The 20,257-nt window shown below is 41.4% G+C and overlaps 1 protein-coding gene across 5 annotated transcripts in view; it reads right to left on the minus strand.

Annotated features, from left to right (window-relative positions):
- SLC36A2 (solute carrier family 36 member 2) overlaps positions 1-20,257 on the minus strand; it is a 75,392-nt gene that overhangs the window by 3,563 nt on the left and 51,572 nt on the right. For 4 of the 5 annotated variants that reach the window (XM_089909586.1, XM_089909587.1, XM_089909585.1 and 1 more), the window contains 5 exons: positions 16,892-16,976; positions 13,396-13,614; positions 11,908-12,006; positions 3,472-3,638; positions 1,165-1,334 (listed from right to left, as the gene is read on the minus strand). In XM_089909586.1, the coding sequence (XP_089765712.1) occupies positions 1,165-1,334; positions 3,472-3,638; positions 11,908-12,006; positions 13,396-13,614; positions 16,892-16,976 (740 nt within the window). The remainder of the gene's footprint in view (positions 1-1,164; positions 1,335-3,471; positions 3,639-11,907; positions 12,007-13,395; positions 13,615-16,891; positions 16,977-20,257) is intronic. The other variant, XM_030762809.2, reaches the window with a different exon arrangement.

Below are 20,257 nucleotides of genomic sequence, written 5' to 3' on the forward strand. Positions count from 1 at the left end.
CTCAGAAAAGCTATTTTTGTTATTATTTCATTATTACTTTATTATTATTACTTGTTTGCAAGTAACTGTTTGCATATGTACTGACTGGGGCAATGCATACAGAAGCTTAAGGAATTGTTATCTTCATATCTGGGGCAAATTCATTGATCTTTCTGGAGACTCTAATATTCTGAAGGGTAGTGTCCCTACCTCCTAGGACAAATTGGGAACAAATAACTTCAAAGGAAGAAAATCAGTGTCCCATGATTTATATGGGCTGGTCTAGCACAGCAAGAATCACAATTAAAAGGAGGCTTAGGGACAGCTGGGCCATGGCAAACACAACACAGGAATCTCTATCATCTTCGCCTCCACTAAAATACTTACAGAAAGGGGCACCCTGGATCATAGGGCCTGGAGCACAAGCTGGGCTGCCGAGGGGGTGAGTGGGGACAGTTGAAGCCAACAGGTGAATACCAGCCCATCGGAGGCCAAGGAACTGCTGCCAATGGGGATGTGACCCTAGGTTTGCCAAATCATTTTATTATTCCCCCAAACATTAGAAATCTGCATTTGTATGTGAGACCTCTCCCACATTTTTAATGTTGGCCCAAATTTATACAACATTATGAGGGTGAAACAACATACCTCTGATGCCAGATTAGACTCACTGGCCACCATTTTCAACCTCTGTCCTGGAGGTGAAGGGTGATGGGCCTGGACTTGGGTTCAAATCCCACCTCTGGCACTTCCTGCCCAATTACTTATCACTCTCTGCTTCAGCTTTCTCATTTACAAAGTAGAGTTTATCACAGTCCTACCTCATAAGAGTTCCTGCAAGGACTGAATAAGATACTATGAAATATGGAACAGAAAGAGCTTAGCACAGTGGCTGGCACATAGTAGGTGTTTAATAAAAGTCAGTTCTTATTGTGATTATTATTTGATAAGTTGTCACTCCCTCAAGCTGGACACTGGTAAATCTGTCTAATTAGGTACATGTAAGAATTAAGCTGCCCCTAAAGCATAAATGAAATGAATTACTACTTGGAAAGCCTTAGAATGGTCCCTGAAACACAGTTAGTATGCAATCAATGCTGGTTATCATGACTATTGTCTGCCATCTGGCTGATTCCTGATAACCCTCAGGAAAACAGCAACGAGGTGCTCTGCCTCTTTACTCACATGTCAGGCTGACCATGGCGAGGCGGATGAACAAGTCCAGAGGCAGTGCCCAGCGCTTTAACACCTGGGAGGTGGCGAAGGGAATGATGATTTCTGCAGGGACGTAGAACTGCAGGGCGTAGGTGCACAGGATGCCAATTATGTAGAGGATCTTGACCGAGTGGTACAGCCTGCAGGACAAACCAGAGCAGTGCTCTCAAGGCCAATGTGCTCTGACACCTGACCTCCTTGTTATTTTGTTTTTGCTTTTTTTTTTTTTTGGCCTCTCTGCAAGGTATGTGGGATCTTAGTTCCCCGACCAGGGATTGAAAGCCCCCTACATTGGAAGTGTGGAGTTTTAACCACTGGACTGGCAGGGAAGTCCCTGGCCTCCTTGTACATTAACCTCTGACCTTGGAACAGTCCCACAGGCAAATGTTTCCTTGTCTGAAAATGATGGGGAGGGACCTTCTATGAAAGGAAGTCACAGCAGAGCATGCAGTGGAAATACAGTGAAGCATCACAGATTCAAATGGAAACCGTTGAGAGGGTCATCTCTACATAAAAAGAATCTCAGGTATGGGTAATATAACGCCTTCATAAACCACCATCACTTGACGCTGAATTTTAGATTTTAGGAAACAGAGGCTCAGGCCTGGTACCTTGCTCAGGGAGATACAAGTGATAAGTGGTGAAGACCAAAAAACCTGGGTCTAAAAGATCTGGTCTTCTGTAATCTCCTTTCTTAGGAATTCTCTGGATCCCCCAAAGCACCTGGCATATAACAGGCTCTCAACAAATGCTTCCAGGTGATTGAATGAACTGCAGAATCCCAAATCCTTGAGGGAAGAGGTGGTCTACACAGAGGATTGTGTGAGGGTTGGGGGATAAAAGGAGAGGCAGGGTTACTTGCAGGCCTCAGACTGGGGGCAGGAGAACATGTGATGGGGGATGCTGAGTTTTATCGATGCCTTTTTTGACCAATGGAGATAAGGCTTTTTTCATTTAGCCCACTAATGTGGTAGATGCATCTGGCATGTTAAATAAACCTGTATGACTGTGTCTGTGTATATTTAGTCCATTCCTTAAAAAGGCAAACTTCCACATCTCTGTGTTTCTTGCTCACACTATTTCTGCTGCCTGGAACACCCTCTCTACTCCCTTTCCATCTGTGCAAACCCCACCTGTTTTTAAAAATTCCCATCTTTAGAGGAGGTGCTACTACATTGCAGATGCTTTTAGGCATGCCCAACTTAATCCGCATGATAACTCTGCTTTTTAGAAGAGGAAACTGAACATCAGAGAAGTTAAATAAACCATCCATGACCAGGAGCTAGGAGTTGGTGTAACTGGGTCTTGGATTCAGAGGTGCTGTCGTTGTCCTTGTTTGGACGGAGTTCTCATTGGACAGGGAGATTCCCTGTTCTCCCATTCCAATGTACTTTCTTTCCTTGGGAGTCCCCAAGTCCTCTCCACTATTCTGGAGGGCTTCTTTTTCTGTTCTATGTTGTCTTTGTGTACGTACACTATCCATTCCCCATTCCCATGGGACCATGAGCTGAGGAAGACGGTGAAGCTCAAAATCATAGTCTACTCACATCAGCACCCTCCACACCACGTGCCTAGACTGGCATCTGCGTGTAATTGGGATGCAGTAAATGCTTGGTGAATGATACTGATCAACTTGGGAAAGGAGCCCCATTTAGACAAATTAAGCCTCCAAGTGACCCTTAAAAAGACAGGCACCTGGTCATTAATGACATGCCTCAGTGTGGGAGAAAGTGCACCATGTGATAGGGGTTCATCTGTCTATTTAAATATTCAGTGTTGAAGTCTGGGTCAGCTAACTGTTATATGAATTGGGTCACTTGATATAAACATTTTCCAGATTCTAATGGTCTTCCCTAATTGGTTCTTGTTTTACTACTTTTTCATCCTAGCTACTCTGCAGGACTTGGTAGTGCAGCCTTAGTAAATGTAATTGGAGCCACCCACCGGCTCCACTCTCTGCCTCTTGCCCTTCTCTGTGCGCCTCCTTTCTCTCTTTAGGTGACCAAGGACTCTGACTTCTCCCCTCTCTTCCTAAATCATGTCCTTCCTCATACTAAGCTAGCTATCAAGGCCTCACTCAACATGGGAGGCTGTTGCTGAAGAAGAGCTCCCTGGACACAGAATCCAGAGCCCAGGGTTCCAGTATCAGCTCTGCTTCTCCCTGTGGAGACCCTCCAGACCTCAGTTTACCTTCTGCAGAAAGGAGGAGAAAGTGACCTATATGTTCCTGTTCCCACTGGCCCTGAGCCCCTACCGCCTCAGAGCCCATAGAGTTACCAGCAGTTGGGCAGGTTAAGGGTTATGCTGGCCTTGATGTCATTTCCGAACCGCAGGTAGCCCAGAGTCCCGATGCTGATGTAGAGGGCAGTAACGATGGACATTCCCAAAGACAGGATGACTGGGAAGCGGCGGGCATCCTTCATCTTGTTTTCCAGGGGCAGAACCTACAGAAACGCCCAATGTAAGAAGAGAGGAGGAGAAAGAGGAACACAAGCATAAAGAAAAAAGGCATGCCCCTTCCCGGCGTATGTACACAAAAGAATCGGAAGCAGGAACATGCACAGATATTTGTATACCTACGTTCATAGCAGCATTATTCACAGTAGCCAGAAGTTGGAGGCAAGCTGAGTGTCCACCAATGAAGGAATGGATAAACAAAATGTGGTCCATACATACAATGGAATATTATTCAGCCTTTCAAAGAAGGAAATCCTGACATATGCCCCAACATGGATGACTCTTGAAGACATTAAGCTAAGTGAGGTAAGCTAGTCACAAATGACAGATACTATGTGATTCCACTTATATGAGGTAACTGGAGTAGTCAGATTCAGAGTCAGAAATTAGACTGGTGAGTCCCATGGGCTGGGGGGAGGAATAAATGGGGAATTATTGTTTAATGGGTACACGGTTTTGGTTTTGCAAGATGAAAAGAGATGGATGATCTTTGTACAACAATATGAATGTACTTTATGTCACTGAACTGTACACTTAAAACTGGTTAAGATGGTAAATTTTATGTGAGGTATATTTCACCACAATTAAAAAAAAAAAAAAAGAGGGACTTCCTCGTGGTCCAGTGGGTAAGACTCGGCGCTCCTCATGCAGCGGGCCCGGGGTTCGATCCCTGGTCGGGGAACTAGATCTCACATGCATGCTGGAACTAAGAGTCCGCATGCGGCAACTAAGAAGTCCACATGCCGCAATGAAGATCCTGCGTGCTGCAACTAAGACCCAGCGCAGCCAAAATAAGTGAATAAATAATTAAAAAACAAAAAAAAGGAAAGGAAGGCCTGCAGTCACAAGATGATCCCTGGACCGTTCAGAGCTGGAAGCACCCTGCAGGTTGACCAGACCAAGGAGCTCAACTCCCTGGGGCGGCCCGATCTGGCCCAGCCGGTGCATTTTGTTTGGCCAGTCTTTCAGACAACTGAATATGAATGCCTTTAAGCACAACATTCTTTCTCCACCTACCAGGCCCACCTCTCCCTCTCACACTGACATATACCTGGCTTCTCCACCCATGTTGTCTTCCAAAAGCACTTGAGTTTGAGGCTCCCAATTCTAGTGCACTTGCCCCTCTCTGTACGGATGGGAAGGCCAAGACTCAGGTTATGCAGTGGGCTGGCAGCAGCACTGGGACTAGAGCACCCTGGCTCCCCAGAGGCACATTTCCCCACATACCATGTTCTCAGGATCCTTCTTCCCCAGATGCATATCTGGCTCTAAGAGAATCCAAACTGCGGCCAGCCTGCCTCTTGGGCCTGTTGGGCATTCCAAGGTCTCTTCTATCTTTGGTACCAACTCTTTGGCCTCATCTCATAATTTCCTCCTCAGACTTCTACTGACCAAGGCCCACCCTCACCTTCCCCTTCTCCTTGATCCAGCCATGTGCTAAGCACACTTCATGCACCATTAGGGTGATCTGTGCCTCAGTTTCCTGATCTGAAAACTTACCTGTTAGAATCTTTTGGAGAATTACATGAGCATTGAAATGGTGCACAGTAAGGACTTAGTAAATGTTAACTACAATTATTTGGTAATACTGCAAAGACCACAACTCTATGAAGCTGGTACTTGGTGTAATTCTTATTTTATAACAAGGCTCTGAAGATGATATAACTTACACCAAGCTATACAGCTTGGAAGTGGCAGAGGAAGGCTGCAAACCAGGGCTGTCCTCCAAAGTCCAAGTACTTCTACCCGATCTTGCCTAAACTCCCACAGCCCTGGGCTTATTTATTACTCAGTGAGAACTTAGCACCTATTCCTTTGTATTGTTAAATCCTTCTTTGTCCTGTATGCACCTCCCCTCCCTCCCCATGTGAATGGCAGACGCTTGAGGGGAGTGCGCGTCTGGGACTTTCCACTTTCTTCTGGGTTAGGTGCACGTTCCTAGATGCAGCAGGTGCTTGGGAAAATGTCCAGGGGATTAGGTGAAGAGCAATCCAACGTGAGCTTTCCTACCCTGCAATACATTTTTGTTGCATAAATTCCCCAGGCTAAAGATGATCTTTTTACAAGGCCAGCTCATACTAAGTACAGTAAGTTCCCTACATAAGAGCGAGTTTCATTCTGAGAGCGCGTTCATAAGTCCAATTTGTTCATAGGTCCAACAAAGTTAGCCTAGGTACCCAACTAACACAATCGGCTATATAGTGCTGTACTGTAATAAGTTTATAATACTTTTCACACAAATACTACATAAAAAACACAAAAAAATAAACATTTTTAATCTTACAGTACAGTACCTTGAAAAGTACAGTAGTGTACAGTACAGTACAACAGATGGCATACAGGGGCTGGTATGGAGTGAACAGGCAAGAAGAGTTACTTACTGGAGGAGGGAGAGGAGGTGGGAGATGTAGAGCTGAAGTATCGTCAGCAATAGGAGACAGAGGGCAAGCTGCACAGTTTCACTCCTTGCGTTCGCATCTTTGAAAGTTCCCAACTTGAAGGTTTGTATGTAGGAGATTTACTGTAACTGGCTTTCTCCCTCCGCCCCCCGCGCCTCCCCACAATCAAAGAGATTAAATGGCCATTCACATAAAGTGGGAAGGTCTCTGGCTTGGGAGTGAATAGTACCAGCTGTAGCAGTTCCCAGCTGGTGACGCAGCTCAAGACCCTGTCCCTCTTTGGAGTGAGGCTCCTCTTCTGTAAAATTAGAGACTGGAATAGAAGGTTTCTAAAGGTAATTTGAACTCTGATACTAATAATCATTAGCACATAGTAGATGTTCATAAACACTTACTGAACATGTAGAATCATCATCTTACAGTTGAAGAATTAAGGTTCAGAGATTAGCCTGTGACTAAAGTAAGATTCCAGCACATTCTGCCTCCAAAGTCATTTGCTCAACCACTCTTCTTTTTGCCATGACTGTTCAAAATTCTAAATATAAAGTGCTTCCGGTCCCATTAAGATGGTGTAAGCACATTGCACCATATCTCTCTCACTAATTAAAACTAAAAGCCCTGGACAGAATACATAAAGCAACTATCCACGGACTCTGAAAAGTATATAATAGAAGGTGAATTGCTCAAAACCAGTAAAAATGGCCATCATGGCAGTGAGTTTCCTGATTTTTTTTCTTCTTGTATCTCCTAGTTTAGACTCAAGGAGAGCCCAAATCCTAGAACTATGTAGTGGATGCAGAGAGAGAAAACTCAAAAAGAAACCCTCTTTCTGGCCAGAGGGGCCTAAAATAAGGGACCCTGTGGGACAGAGAGCATGGAGAAAATCCCTATTATTCTGTTTCCTTTTTTACTCTCCAGGCCATACTCCCCAGGGCAAGTCTCAGTCACAAAGCAGCAATCTGTTGTATCAGGGACTGTGGTGGTTACTTAGGCATCTAAAAATCTGAGACAAGACAAACTCTTTCTCTTGGAGCAGAGGAACAGGGAAAGAGGACTTTGGGAGTCCAAAGAGTAAAGGGGGAATCGGATTGGCTACATAATTTGTGGGGCCCAGTGCAAAATGACAATGCAAGGCTACTTGGTCAAAGATCAAGAAATTCAAGATGATGAACACAGGGCATTAAACCAAGTGTGAAATCCTTTTAAAGGCAGAGGCCCATGTGACCACACAGGTTACATGCCCATGAAGCCAGACCTGGAAGGAATCCCTATTGCTCTTTTCTTCTCTTTTTACTCTCAGTGGTCACCCTCGAGTTAGGCCCAGTCACAAGAAGCGTATAGGAGTATAAGGAGGCTAAAACCCTGGCTTTGTAGCCAGAGGACCAGAAAAAGAAGCTCCTGGGTGAATGTGCAGCACACTGGTGAGTGTGCCGGAAAACACGGAAAGGAGGGAGCCAGAGAAAGTGATTCCCTTCATCCCTGTGAATGAAGTCTGGGTTTAGCCCTGAGCTGTACATGTATGGAACTGATGTGAAGCATCAAAGTAAAGGCTTTGAGAACTATTGTGTAGACAGACCACTGTCTGGCCCCTGGGTAGCATATAAGCAAGGTGAAGCCAAATATCACTTCAAAGTCTTTGAAAACTAATCTGATATTAAAACCATGGTCTACTGAAGGTATATCAAGACTTGTAGTTTGAATCTAATCAGACTGACTGCTCGCTAAAATACAAAAGTCAACATTCTCCAGAGGATTTTAACAGGCTCCAGAGTCTCATAAAATAATATTCAAAATGTGCAGGATACAGTCTAAAATTAATCAACATACAAAGAACCAGGAAAATCTCAACACTGCTCAAGGGAAAAGACAACAGATGCCAACCCTAAGATTACAGAAATTATGGAAATATCAGGCAAAGACTTTAAAGCAAGTGTTATAACCGTCCTCTGTGAAGTAAGCGAGAACACTGTTGAAACAAATGGACAGATATAAGTTCTTGGCAACGAAGCTGAAGGAATAAGAACCAAAGAACCAAAAGGAAATTTTAGAACTGAAAAACCCCACTGGAGAGGTCCAGTGTAAATGACAGAACACAGTCAGTGAACTTGAAAATAGATCAATAGGAACTATTGAATCTGAACATAAAAGAGAAAAAAAGATTTTTAAAAATGAATAGGGCCTTAGAAAATAGCGGGACATATATCAAAGTGTCTAACATTCAGGTCACTGGAGTCCCAGAAGGGGAAGAAAAAGAGATTGGTACAGAAAAAAATTTTTGAAAAAGAAAACTTCCCAAATTGTAAAAGACATATATTTACAGATTCAAGAAATTAAGTGAATTTCAAACAGGACAAATTCAAAGAAAACTAATCCAGACAATACAATACAACTGCTGAAAACCAAAGATTTTTAGAAAATTATCTTGAAAGTAACCAGATAAAAAACAACATCACATATAGGGGAACAATGATTCAAATAACTGCAGATTCCTCACCAGAACCACTGAGGGCAAAAGGAAGGGATACCATATTTTCAAAGTGCTAAAAATAGACTGCCAACCTAGAATTCTATATTGTGCAAAAACATCCTTCAGGAATAAAGGCAAAAAATAAAGATATTCTGAAATTTAAAAAAAATGAAAAAAATTTGTCACCAGTCTAAAAGAAATAATGATGGAGTTTCTTCATGTTGAAGGGAATGATGCCAGAGGGAAACTTGTGATTTCAGGAATAAGGAAAGAGCAACAGAAATGGTAGGTACCTGGATAGATACATTAGACTATTTTTCCCTTAGTAAGTTTATCAAAAGGGCCATGTGGCACTACTGAAATCAAAAATTATAACATTTTTCTGATGGTGTTTTGATATATTTAGATGTATTGGGTTGGCTGAAAAGTTTTTTCGAGTTTTTCCTAAAAAAACCCGAACGAACTTTTTGGCCAAACCAGTAATACATATGGTCATTACAACAAAAAGGGGGGAAAGAAAAAAAACCTCTACAACTATAAGATTTCTATAGTTTACTAGAAACGATAAAATAGTAACTGTAAGTAAACTGTGAAAAGTTATATATGTATACTGTAATCCCTAGAGCAACCATGAAAAGTATTATAGAAAGAGATGCAGTCAAACCTCTGACGGGCAAACTAAAGTAGAATACTAAACAGTATTCAGAGAATCCAAAAGGAGGTAAAAAGAGAAAATGGGAAAGCAAAAGGAAGGGTAGAACAGAAAACAAATAATAAAATGCAGACCTAATAAACATAATAATTACATTAACTGCAAATGGTCTAACCACACCAATTAAAAGACAAAGATTGTGGTTGCCAGGGCTGGGAGCAGAGGGGAGTGGAGACTGACTGCTTACTGGGCATAGGGTCTCTTTTTGGGATGATGAAAATGTTTTGGAATTAGACAGTGGTGATGAATGCACAATACTGTGAAGGCAATGAAAACCACTGAATTATATATTTTAAAATGGTTAAAATGGTGAATTTTATCTCAGTAAAAAAATTAAAAGGATGGAAAAAAATGTATCACACAAATATTAATCAGGACAAAGTTGGAGCTCTAATATTACATGATTTTAAGGTAAAGCTTGTGTTATCAAGATATTTTGGTATCGTGAAAGGAAAGGCACATTGATCAATGAATCAGTATAGGAAGTCCAGAAATTGACCCATATTCATATATCGATTAGCTTTTTACAAAGATGCAAAGGTAATTCAATGGAGAGTAGATAGTCTTTTCAACAAATGATGAAGGAATAATTGGCATCCTTAAAAAAATTGAACTTCAACCTATAAACACTTTTAACAGAAATTAACTCAGAATATATCATAGATCTAAATGTACAATGAAAACAAAACATTTAGAAGAAAACATAGGAGAAAAGTCTTCGTGACTTTGGAGTAGGCAAAGTGTTTTAGATAAAACTAAAGTCTTAGATAAACTAAGTAGGATCCATAAATGAAAAATTTTGATATGTTGAACTTCATCAAAATTAAAACTTTTTCTCTATGAAAGACAATGTTAAGAGAATGAAAAGACAAGCTACAGACTAGAGAAAATACTTGCAAATTACACATCTAATAAAGGATTTGCATTTGGCATATATAAAGAATTTTTAAAACTCAGCAATAAAAGACAACAACTCAGTTCTTTAAAAATTCGCAGATTTGAACAGACACTTATACCAAAGACGATATACAGATGTCAAATAAGCCCATACAAAGATGCTCAAAATCAATGGTCATTAGTAAAATGCAAATTAAATCACAATCAAATAGCACTACAAACCTATTAGAGTGGCTAAAATTTAAAAAAACACTAAAAACACAGATAAGAACTAGCAAAGATGCAAAGGAATTCTAACACTCATACATCCGGTGGGAATGCAAAATGGTATAGCAATTCTGGAAAACTGTTGGGCAATTTTCTACAATGTTAAACATACATTAACATGTCACCTAACAAACCTACTCCTAGAGAAATGAACACGTATGTTCACACAAAACCCTGTACACAAATGCTTACGGTAGCATTACTCATAATCGTCAGAAACTAGAAACAACCTAAATGTCCTTAAACAGGTGATGGTTCAACAAATTGTGGTACTGCTCATACAGTGGATGCTCAGCGGTAGAAAACAGCAAGCTCCTGATGCATGCAACCACGTGGATGACCGTATATGCAGCTAAGTGAAAGAAGCCAAGCTTAAAAGGTTACATACTGTATGATCCCATGTGGATGGCATTCTGGAAAAAGTGAAACAATAGAGACAGAGAACAGAAGGTGGATGCCAGGGGTTAGTGGGAGTAGGGGGAAGTTGACTACAAAAAGGGCAGCACAAGGGAGCTTTTTATGGTGGCGGAATTGTTCTGTGTTCTGATTGTGGTGCATCTATGACTCTGCACTTCTCAAAACTTAAAGAGATGTACACCAAATAAAAGTGAATTGTACTGTATATAAATTAAAAGTAAACTTAAAAAGCATAGAGGTACAAACTACTACTTGCAAAATAAATGAGTCACAGGTATGAAATGTACAGTACAGGCAAAACAGTCAATAACTATGTAATATCTTTGTATTGTGACATTTATCATAACTAGACTTACCATGGTGATCATTTTGAAAGCCAAAGAAATATCGAAGTACTATATTGTAAGTAACAGGAGCTAACATAGTGCTGTAGGTCAATTATAAATATAATTAACACTATTCTATATATGAAAGTTGAGTAAATCCTGAGTTTTCATCACAAGGAAAAAAATTGTTTTCTATTTCTTTAATTTTGTATCTATATGAGATGATGTATGTTCACTAACCTTATTGTGATAATCATTTCATGATATATGTAAGTAACATCATTATGCTGTATACCTTAAACTTATACAGTGCTGTATGTCAATTATACCTCAATAAAACTGGAAGAAAAAAATTATACACAGCACTATCCTTCCTCAAGTGTGGAAGTAGAGACTATATAATAATCCATTGTAAATAAACTGTACTTTCCAGTTTAAAACTCCTTTATGTTTCATAAAAATCCTATAATTTAAGTTGTACACCTCCATTTATCTTGATTTTTAAAGATTAATAAAGACATGTTGATATGAAGATAAATGTTTAACAAATGTACTGGGACAGGAATAAAACTCTCCCGACTGCTCTAACCTCTCTGCTATAACCTACTTTCTCCTGCTGGTCCAAAGTGAGGTCAGAGGTTAGTTTCTCCACCTGACCCAAGTGAGGTCAGAGGTTAGTTTCTCCCGTGCACACAGAGCCCAGAGCTCCCAGCTCCTGTTCAGAAGGCCACCCACAGCACCTTGGAAAGTCTACCCCAATTGAAACCTTACCACACCAATGCTTTCAAATGAAAAAACGGCTGTTCCGAAGAAGAGCGAGTAGGTCTTCCAATTTGCTACCAGTGGCAAGTGGCTGGGGTCTGGAATTCCCTATGGGGGAGAGAAATGTGGTAAAGACATTTTCTGTCAAAGCATGTTTGGGATCCCTTAAGAGAAGAGTATTCTGAGAGTAAAGCTGAATTATAAAAAAAATTGAATATCAAGCAATTCAGAAAACTTCACAAGGAAGTAGGCCACAATTAGAGTTGATTTTAACGCTTCCCAATAGCAAAGAGCCAGAGGAAAGAAAGATTAAGGTATTCTCAAAGTACTGAAGGATCAGGGATCTCACAGAGGGAGTCTGGTTTATCAGAATCCTCCAGAAGACAATCTTGCCCACCACAGGTTAGTACTAGCCTAAAGTGCCCAAGAACACTTTGAATGTACCAGTGGTTATAGACATGGGAAATTACTTTGACTATAGTTACAGTGATATTCTAGGGAACCCAAAGTAATTCGTTACATATGAAAGTCCCCTTTTCTTCTTCAATGAGCTGTAAACAGAAGGAGAAGAAAAGTGTGTGGAATAAATATTTTATGTACCCTGTGACCTAGTATGTGAAAGTAATGACAGAACAATTTCTCTAATTGAGCAACCTCTGGAATAGTCCAAAAATAAATCAGAGGTAGCTACTTCATTGGGAAATTCAATTTTGTAGAATCTATCAATATTGCCTTAAGACTTATCTGTGGTTATCCTAAAATATTTGGCTAATCTCTTATTTTTACTAAATTCCATGGACAAAATAACGTTTTTTTCTTGTGACTTCTGAAAGAGGAAAACATCTGAAAGGTATTAGGCATGCCAAGGGTCTTCTGGATTTAAATTTCTACGTAGGCTTGTCCATTATAAAATGAAAATTAGAAAGGAGAGAAAAGTGGGAAACTGAGGGAAAATGAATATCCATACTCAACTTCAAAGACGTGTGATTTACATCATGACAGATTTGTTTGTGGTCTTTCAAGGCTTTCTATTTATACCTCTGTGACTAAATATTAGTTGTTGTTGTTTTCTCTTGAGTTCCCTAGGGGTAATTTTGCAATTACTTGGAATTATAGCTTAGAGGATGTAAGACTAGTTCAATAAGGTTTAGCTGTGGTAGAAAATCCTGCTTTTTATCTGCCTTTTGCTGCTATCCAACCATTACAGGAATGGTCTGTAGTTAACCAATCAAGATATTTTCCTTGCAAAGCATAATTTTTTTCTATAACCAGGATTTGACATAAAACGAGTATTGGAGAAGCAACATCAAAGAGGAGATACCCAGAAAAATGAGAGTGCGCAGAGACAGCTTTGTGGAAGAAATGTTACAGTAAAGTAAGCTCTAAGCTGAAGAGGGGAGTGCATACATTTCTACCCTCAGGGCTGGCCCCAGGTGTCAGTCTATCATTGATAAAAGGCTCTGCCCACTAGAGGAGTGAGGAGTGTGGTGTGCTAACCTGGATGATGGACTGGGTGATGATGATCAAGCTGACCAGCATGGTGATGTTGGCCAACAGGGAGAAGATGGACAGGGCTCGGAGGTTTCTGACGAACACCAGAAGCACCAGGAAGGGCAGGAAGGTGAGCATGTAGAGTCTCGAGTCCATGGTGGGCGTCAGAATCACTGTCCTGTTGTAATGGCAGTTGTTGGTTGTGCTATTAACCGCTTCCACTACCTGGGAGACGAATGGGAAAAGCAAGGAGAAGATTCGATGAATTTTCTGGCCACATCATTAGCTCAGAGCCTGGCCCATAATCAGACTCCCTCACAAAGAGCTGGCATGTCTCACGTGCCAGGGTCTCAGAGTGAGTTAGAGTGACTTTAGGACTTCTTATTGCAAATCTTCTGCACCATACTTCCTCAAAAGAGGCTGCAGAAATAACTTTAATAAAAAGCGAACTTAATAAACATAAATACCTAAACTTAGAGTGGCCATTTGTTAGCTTTTGGCAACGCAGAATCCATTCCTCCTGATTTTCATTTATTTTTGGTGCATTCTCTCTCACCTGAATACAACCTTGGTGGCCTGTAAATCACAATCATGTGGCAGAGCCAAAGCACTGCCTTTGACTCAAGCACAGGCACTCACATCTCTCCCTGGAGTATGAATCTAAATAACAAGCAAAATGACACAAGGCAGACCTAGAAAAGGGTAAACAGTAATTACGATAGGGAATCCCTGAGGAGACTGCTCATCAATTCTATCGACATCCCCCTAGCTGCCCTGGTTCCTGTTCCTGTCCTTTTCTGAGACCCATTTTTTTTTTTTTTAGTTTTCTCTGTCATTTTGGAAGTTAGCTAATATTCTTCCACTAAACTCATTTTCTGCTGAAGTTCCACTGAATCTGTTTCTTTTGCTTATAACCAAAAAAGCTCATCACTTACTGTTTCTTAATTGGACCAACACTGACATTTTGAGTGAGAGAACTCTTCCTTGTGAGCATCTGACCATTCATTGCAGGACATTTAGCATCTCTGGGCGCCACCCAGTAAAAGGTATTAGCATCTCCGCGTCACTGCGACAAACAAGGAACACCTCCTGCACACTGTACAAATACCTCCCAGCAAAGTGGTGGTAGGAGGGAGGGTACCACCCTCCTTTGGAATCAGCATGACTTAATGGCTACAGTCTTATTGTGCAAGCAACACAGTCCACTGCAGAAGAATTAGAAACTAGATTTAAGCAGGAAGAAAACGTAAAATCAATGATAACCTCAGTACCTATGGGTTGCCATGGTAATGCCTTGCAATATATTCGTCTGTACATTTTCTATGCAGTATCACAAATTACATGTATTACACGCATCCTTTTTATTTTACAAGACTGAAATTATACTATACACTCTTATTTTAAAATCTCCTTTCCGGGACTTCCCTGGTGGCGCAGTGGTTAAGTATCTGCCTGCCAATGCAGGGGACACAGGTTCGATCCCTGGTCCAGGAAGATACCACATGCTGTAGAGCAACTAAGCCCGTGTGCCACAACTACTAAGCCTGTGCTCTAGAGCCTGCGAGCCACAACTACGGAGCCCATGTGCCACAACTACTGAAGCCTGCACGCCTAGAGCCCTGCTCCGCAACAAGAGAAGCCACCGCGATGAGAAGCCTGCACACCGCAACGAAGAGTAGCCCCTGCTCACCGCAACTTGAAAAAGACCATGCACAGCAACGAAGACCCAATGCAGCCAAAAATAAATAAATTAATTTTAAAAAAATCTCCTTTTCATTTAACACATCATGAATACTTAAATAAATCATTGTTTTGTTTTTTTCTGATTCCTCACTACAGTAGGAAAAATACTTGGAACATTAGCCAGGTATTCAAGGCCTTCCATAAATGGACCCATTCAACCGTGAAAGCTCTTCCTCTCCCAAGGCCCACACCTTCTTCTACAACCACTTGTATTGCCTCTCCTGAGCAAGTCCAGTACATTCCTGCCTTCAGGTGTTTATTCCTCCTCCCACCTTGGCTGCCACTACTTCTCCAACCTGCCCTTCAATGCCCAGCTCAGGTGCATCTCCTCAAGGGGGGCTTCTCTTGCTCCAATGATCTCTCCTGCTCCCATACATTTCTGCCCCTTAGTTCACAATTAAGCATCCCCAACCTCAGGGTGTTAGTGGAGTCCTGACCCAACACCGACATATTATATTGATATTTAGCTTTTTATATGTCTTAGAGCACATCCCACTTAGTCTGCAAACTCCTTGAGACAGTGCTTACCTTGTCTCTAGACAGATGATTGATAAAGTTCTGCTAATGTCAGATTGATTTCCAAGCAGCAATCTGGCAATTAAGAGCTTTCAAATCAAATTCCTTGACCCAGTAATTTTACTTAAAAAATACATATACTAAAGTAATAAAGGGTTGTACAAAGACTTGTACAGATTATAGTAGTAAAACAGAAAATATCAGATGATAAAAGACCAAGTCATCTGTATGATGGAAAATTATAAAACTATTAAAAATTACACTAAAAAATTGAAGGACATCTAAAAATGCTAATCAGTTAACACTCATTTAAAACCATCCATGAGTGGTTGGATTAAGAATAATTTTGTTTTATTTTGAGAAGCAGTATAGCATAGTGTTTAAAAACCTGAGCTGTGATGTTAAAAAGGCCTGTGTTTTTAACCTTTGTTCTGTGACCATATTTATATACATTATAGCGTTCATAACATCAGTTTTCTCATCTGCAAGATGGGAATAACCGTAGTACCTACTCTGATAAGACCATGGAGAGAATTAAATGAGGGAAAACATAAAATGATCACTGTACCTGACACATAATAGAAGCTAATTCTGAATTCTTACTATTTTTTTCCTTCTTTTTAATTTTTTGTTTACATTTCCAAATTTCTGGTATTACTATAAACAGAAAAAGAGCCCTGAAGAATAGTTTTCTTTTTTAAGCTTATTGATTAAGGATAGCCTCTGTTATTACCCACATTATTTTGCTCAAATTGCTCCAAGATAACTATTGGGTTAGATCAGAAGAATTTCTCGGGGACAAAAAACTGTTAAACCAAGGAGATTAAACAGCTAAAGGTAGATACAGATGGCCCAAAGATTAGGTATTATTCAAAAAGACCTGTATCAGTTTAAGAAGAGTTAAGGATAATTACGTACCAAAGCAGGACGACTGACAAAATCCAAGGTTACTTCCAGCTCAATTTTAAAGACCAACCTTGAGGACCAACCTTGAGGACAGGTCCAGTTTTAGAGACAACTCTTGGACAAAGGGTACTGTGGATAAAGTAACCACTTACAGAAATCCGCAGATATGTGAACTGGGGGAAGCCTGGGTTCTTTGATAACACTCAGTTTAACTTTCTTCATTGTATGATGAGGATACTAGGGCCCAAAGAGAAGAAGCTATTTGTTGAACAACTAGAAAAAGAGGACCCTCCTTTTCCATGTTCTTTTCCCTCCCGCCTTCTCTAGAAGACTCTACCTGCTTTAAATTATCAGCCAGAAACACAATGTACACGCAGCAGAAGCCCATCTGGGTGACTATAAGAAAGAAGCTCACGATACGCCTGAAAGAGAGGAGAGAGAGAAAAAGAAAAAAACTTGTTATAAAAGAAAAGCTGGCTTGTCATTTCCATTTCTATTCCCAGGGGTTGGTAACCCTCGACCAGCACCCTCGGTCCTGCTACCACAATCAACAATGGGGCAGTAGAAGGGATGTAACAATAGTTCTTTGAAAAACATGTTTCTCAACCACATCCATACTCTCAACTCAGCAGTGGTAAAATTCTTCATCATCAGGAACCTTGCCCCATACCCAGCTCTGTGTTGATACTAACTGATGTAAGGCAATAGGCACAACTTATTAGCAATCATTAAAATTTTTTCCTACCATGTGCCAGACACCATATTCGGCACTGAAGATACACAGACAAATAACACATGGTCTTTTCCTCTAGTGGTTTAGAGACTAGTGGGTGAGATGGATAAAAAATAATATGGCGGGACTTCCCTGGTGGCGCAGTGGTTAAGAATCCACCTGCCAATGCAGGGGACATGGGTTCGATTCCTGGTCCGGGAAGATCCCACATGCCGTGGAGCAACTAATCCCACGCGCCACAACTACTGAGCCTGTGCTCTAGAGCCTACGAGCCACAACTACTGAAGCCTGCATGCCTACAGCCCGTGCTCCACAACAAGAGAAGCCACCGCAGTGAGAAGCCCATGCACTGCAACAAAGAGTAGCCCCCGCTCGCCGCAACTAGAGAAAGCCTGCATGCAGCTACGAAGACCCAGTGCTGCCAGAAATAAATAAATTAATTAATTAGAAAAATAATAATATGGCACTAAGGGCCATGGTAAAAAGGGCATTTTACCTGAATTAAAGAGCAGACAGCCTTCTTAGAAAAAAACAATACCTGAGCGGGAGTCCCTTGGGAAGAGGAGGAAAGAGAATGAGAGAAGAAAAAAAGGAATAAAGAGGAGGGGCAGATGGTGAAGAAGTAGTGAGGAAAAAGCATTTCAGCAGAGGGATTAGGCAGATTTCTCTAGCTGCCGTGTGGAGAGTCCATTGGAGGGGGCAAGACTCAGGATGGGAAGACCAGATAATGGAAGTGAAAGATGGCAGCCACCTGGACAAAGACATAGCTGTTAGGGTGAGGGAACTGAAAGCATTTTAAGGGATACTAGGGAACTAGAACTTACAGAACCTGGTGACCACCTACATCTAGGGGAAGGAAAAAGGAAGTGACTTAAGGTGAGTGACAAGTTTTTAGCTTGGACAACAAAATGAACTGGGAAACTCAGAAGGAAGAACAGGTTTTAGGGGAAGAGGAAGAAATGGCACATTCAGTACCTGTATTGTTGAGCTTGAGGTTCCTACAGGAGACATTCAGGAGACAACCACATATTGGGGTGTGGAAATGTTGATTTGTCAGTGATGGATAAAGCCTTGAGAAGGCAAATTAGTGTTGGAAAGTGTGCAGAGTGAGAAGAGAAGGCAGCATTCCAAACCCTAGAGAACACCAACATTTAAAGGGAGGACAGAAACAAAGAAGCCTGCAATGACCAGAGAGGTAGGTGGGAAACTAGGATGAAAAAGGGTTTAACAGAAGCCAAGTGAAGAGAGAATGTCTGAAGAAGAGAACAGTCAATTGTACCCACTGCTGCTGAGAGGTTCTCTAGGGCAAAGAAGGTACAATAGGGAGGTCTTTTAGGACATTGGTGGAAAGGACTTCAGTAGAAGTATAGGACAGGAAAGCCAGGTGACCCATGAAGGAGGTGTGAATGGGGTGTATGGATGTAAAATTAGAGGGTGGGCTATTCTTTCATAAAGCTAGAGTGTGAGTTCCAGTCTTGAAGGTGCCCGTTTTGTTCATCGTAGTAAACCCACTGCCTAAAGCACTTCCTGACACACTGCAGGTATTCAGTAGATATCTGTTGAATAATCAGATAATGAATATGAGATAGAGGATGGTATAAGGTCCAGGAGGCTTTATTAATTTATTTTATTATTTTTAAGATGGAGATACATGAACACGTTTCAATGTTGAGAGGAAGAGCCCATAGTTCAAAAAAGAAGTTCAAGTTATAGGAGAGGAGATAATTAGTGGAGTGAAATTCCTAAATAGAGCAGGAAAATCTACCTTACATGCCCAACAATAAGTAGAAGGATCTGACGCATTGCGACAGGCAAAAGCCACCTCTTGGGTCACACAGTTGGGAAAATACTAGAAATCATCCCATAGCCTTCCTAGTCTGCTCATAGGCTGAATTTATTAATTCAGTATGTGAATGGGCTTTGGGTCAAGAGACGTGCCAGACCCATGATGCTCATGAGCAAGGCACGCCTCAGGTAGTGCAGTTTGGGGTATCACAGTTCAAGAGAGACTTTGATAATCTAGAGGTGAGTAGAAAAGAGTAGACAGACAGGGTGGGGAGAGGTGGGAAAACAAAGACAAAAGGGTAGATTTAGTCCCAAGTACCAGGAGACAGAAGGCGTTGACTGTTTCCATCATCTCCAAAAGCAAAAAAGTGGAGGTTGCAGGAGGTAGACTTCAGCTCACCAAGGAACCCTCAACGTCTTGGTCTTCTCCTCTCTTTTCTTCTCACTACATACTCTCTCCCTAAGAGACCTCTTCTGTCCCCTGGCATCATAGCTGATGACTTCAGTGTCTCCTGCATGAAGACAGGTTCAAACCTACACATATAACTACCCACTTGACATCTCTGCTTGAGTATGCAAAACAGAAGTCATCAGAAGCCTGAGTCAACCCCGACTCTTTCTTTCCTTTCCCCACAACCCTGGGGCCCAAATCATGACCAAATTCACTTTTCTCCATCCCCACTGCCACCAGCTTGGACCCAGCCATCACTGTCACCTGCCTGGACATTGTCAACAGCCTCTTCATGGGTCTAAGTCTATTCTTGCTCCCTTACAATCTCTTCTCCTTACAGAAGCCAGACAGATCTTCAGACAATGCAAATATGATTAAAACAGGAAAGCCTCTGATTAAAACCCTCCAATGGTTTCCTGGTTGCTTTTAAGAAAAGAACAAGACCTTGAAGAGGGTCTAAAATGTACAGCTTGTTTGGGCCCTTGGATCCTTCTTCAGCATCATCTCCCTATCTGCCCTCAAGCTACCTGGTCGTTCTTTACCCTGAAACTGTCACATACTCCCTCTTGCTTCAGGACCTCATAGCTTGCTCCTCTTCCTGGAAGGCCCTTCAGGCTCCTGCCCACTTTTCCCTAGGTAATTCCTCATTCCTAAGAATGCCTTCCTTCAGAACTCATCTCAACTGTTCCATCCTAGGAAGCCTACCTGAACCTATGTACATCTCCTTACCTACT

Source organism: Delphinapterus leucas, chromosome 3 (assembly GCF_059928025.1).
Source record: "Delphinapterus leucas isolate spDelLeu-1000000601 "Yukka" chromosome 3, BTC_Dleu_Yukka2, whole genome shotgun sequence".
Taxonomy (NCBI): Eukaryota; Metazoa; Chordata; class Mammalia; order Artiodactyla; family Monodontidae; genus Delphinapterus; species Delphinapterus leucas.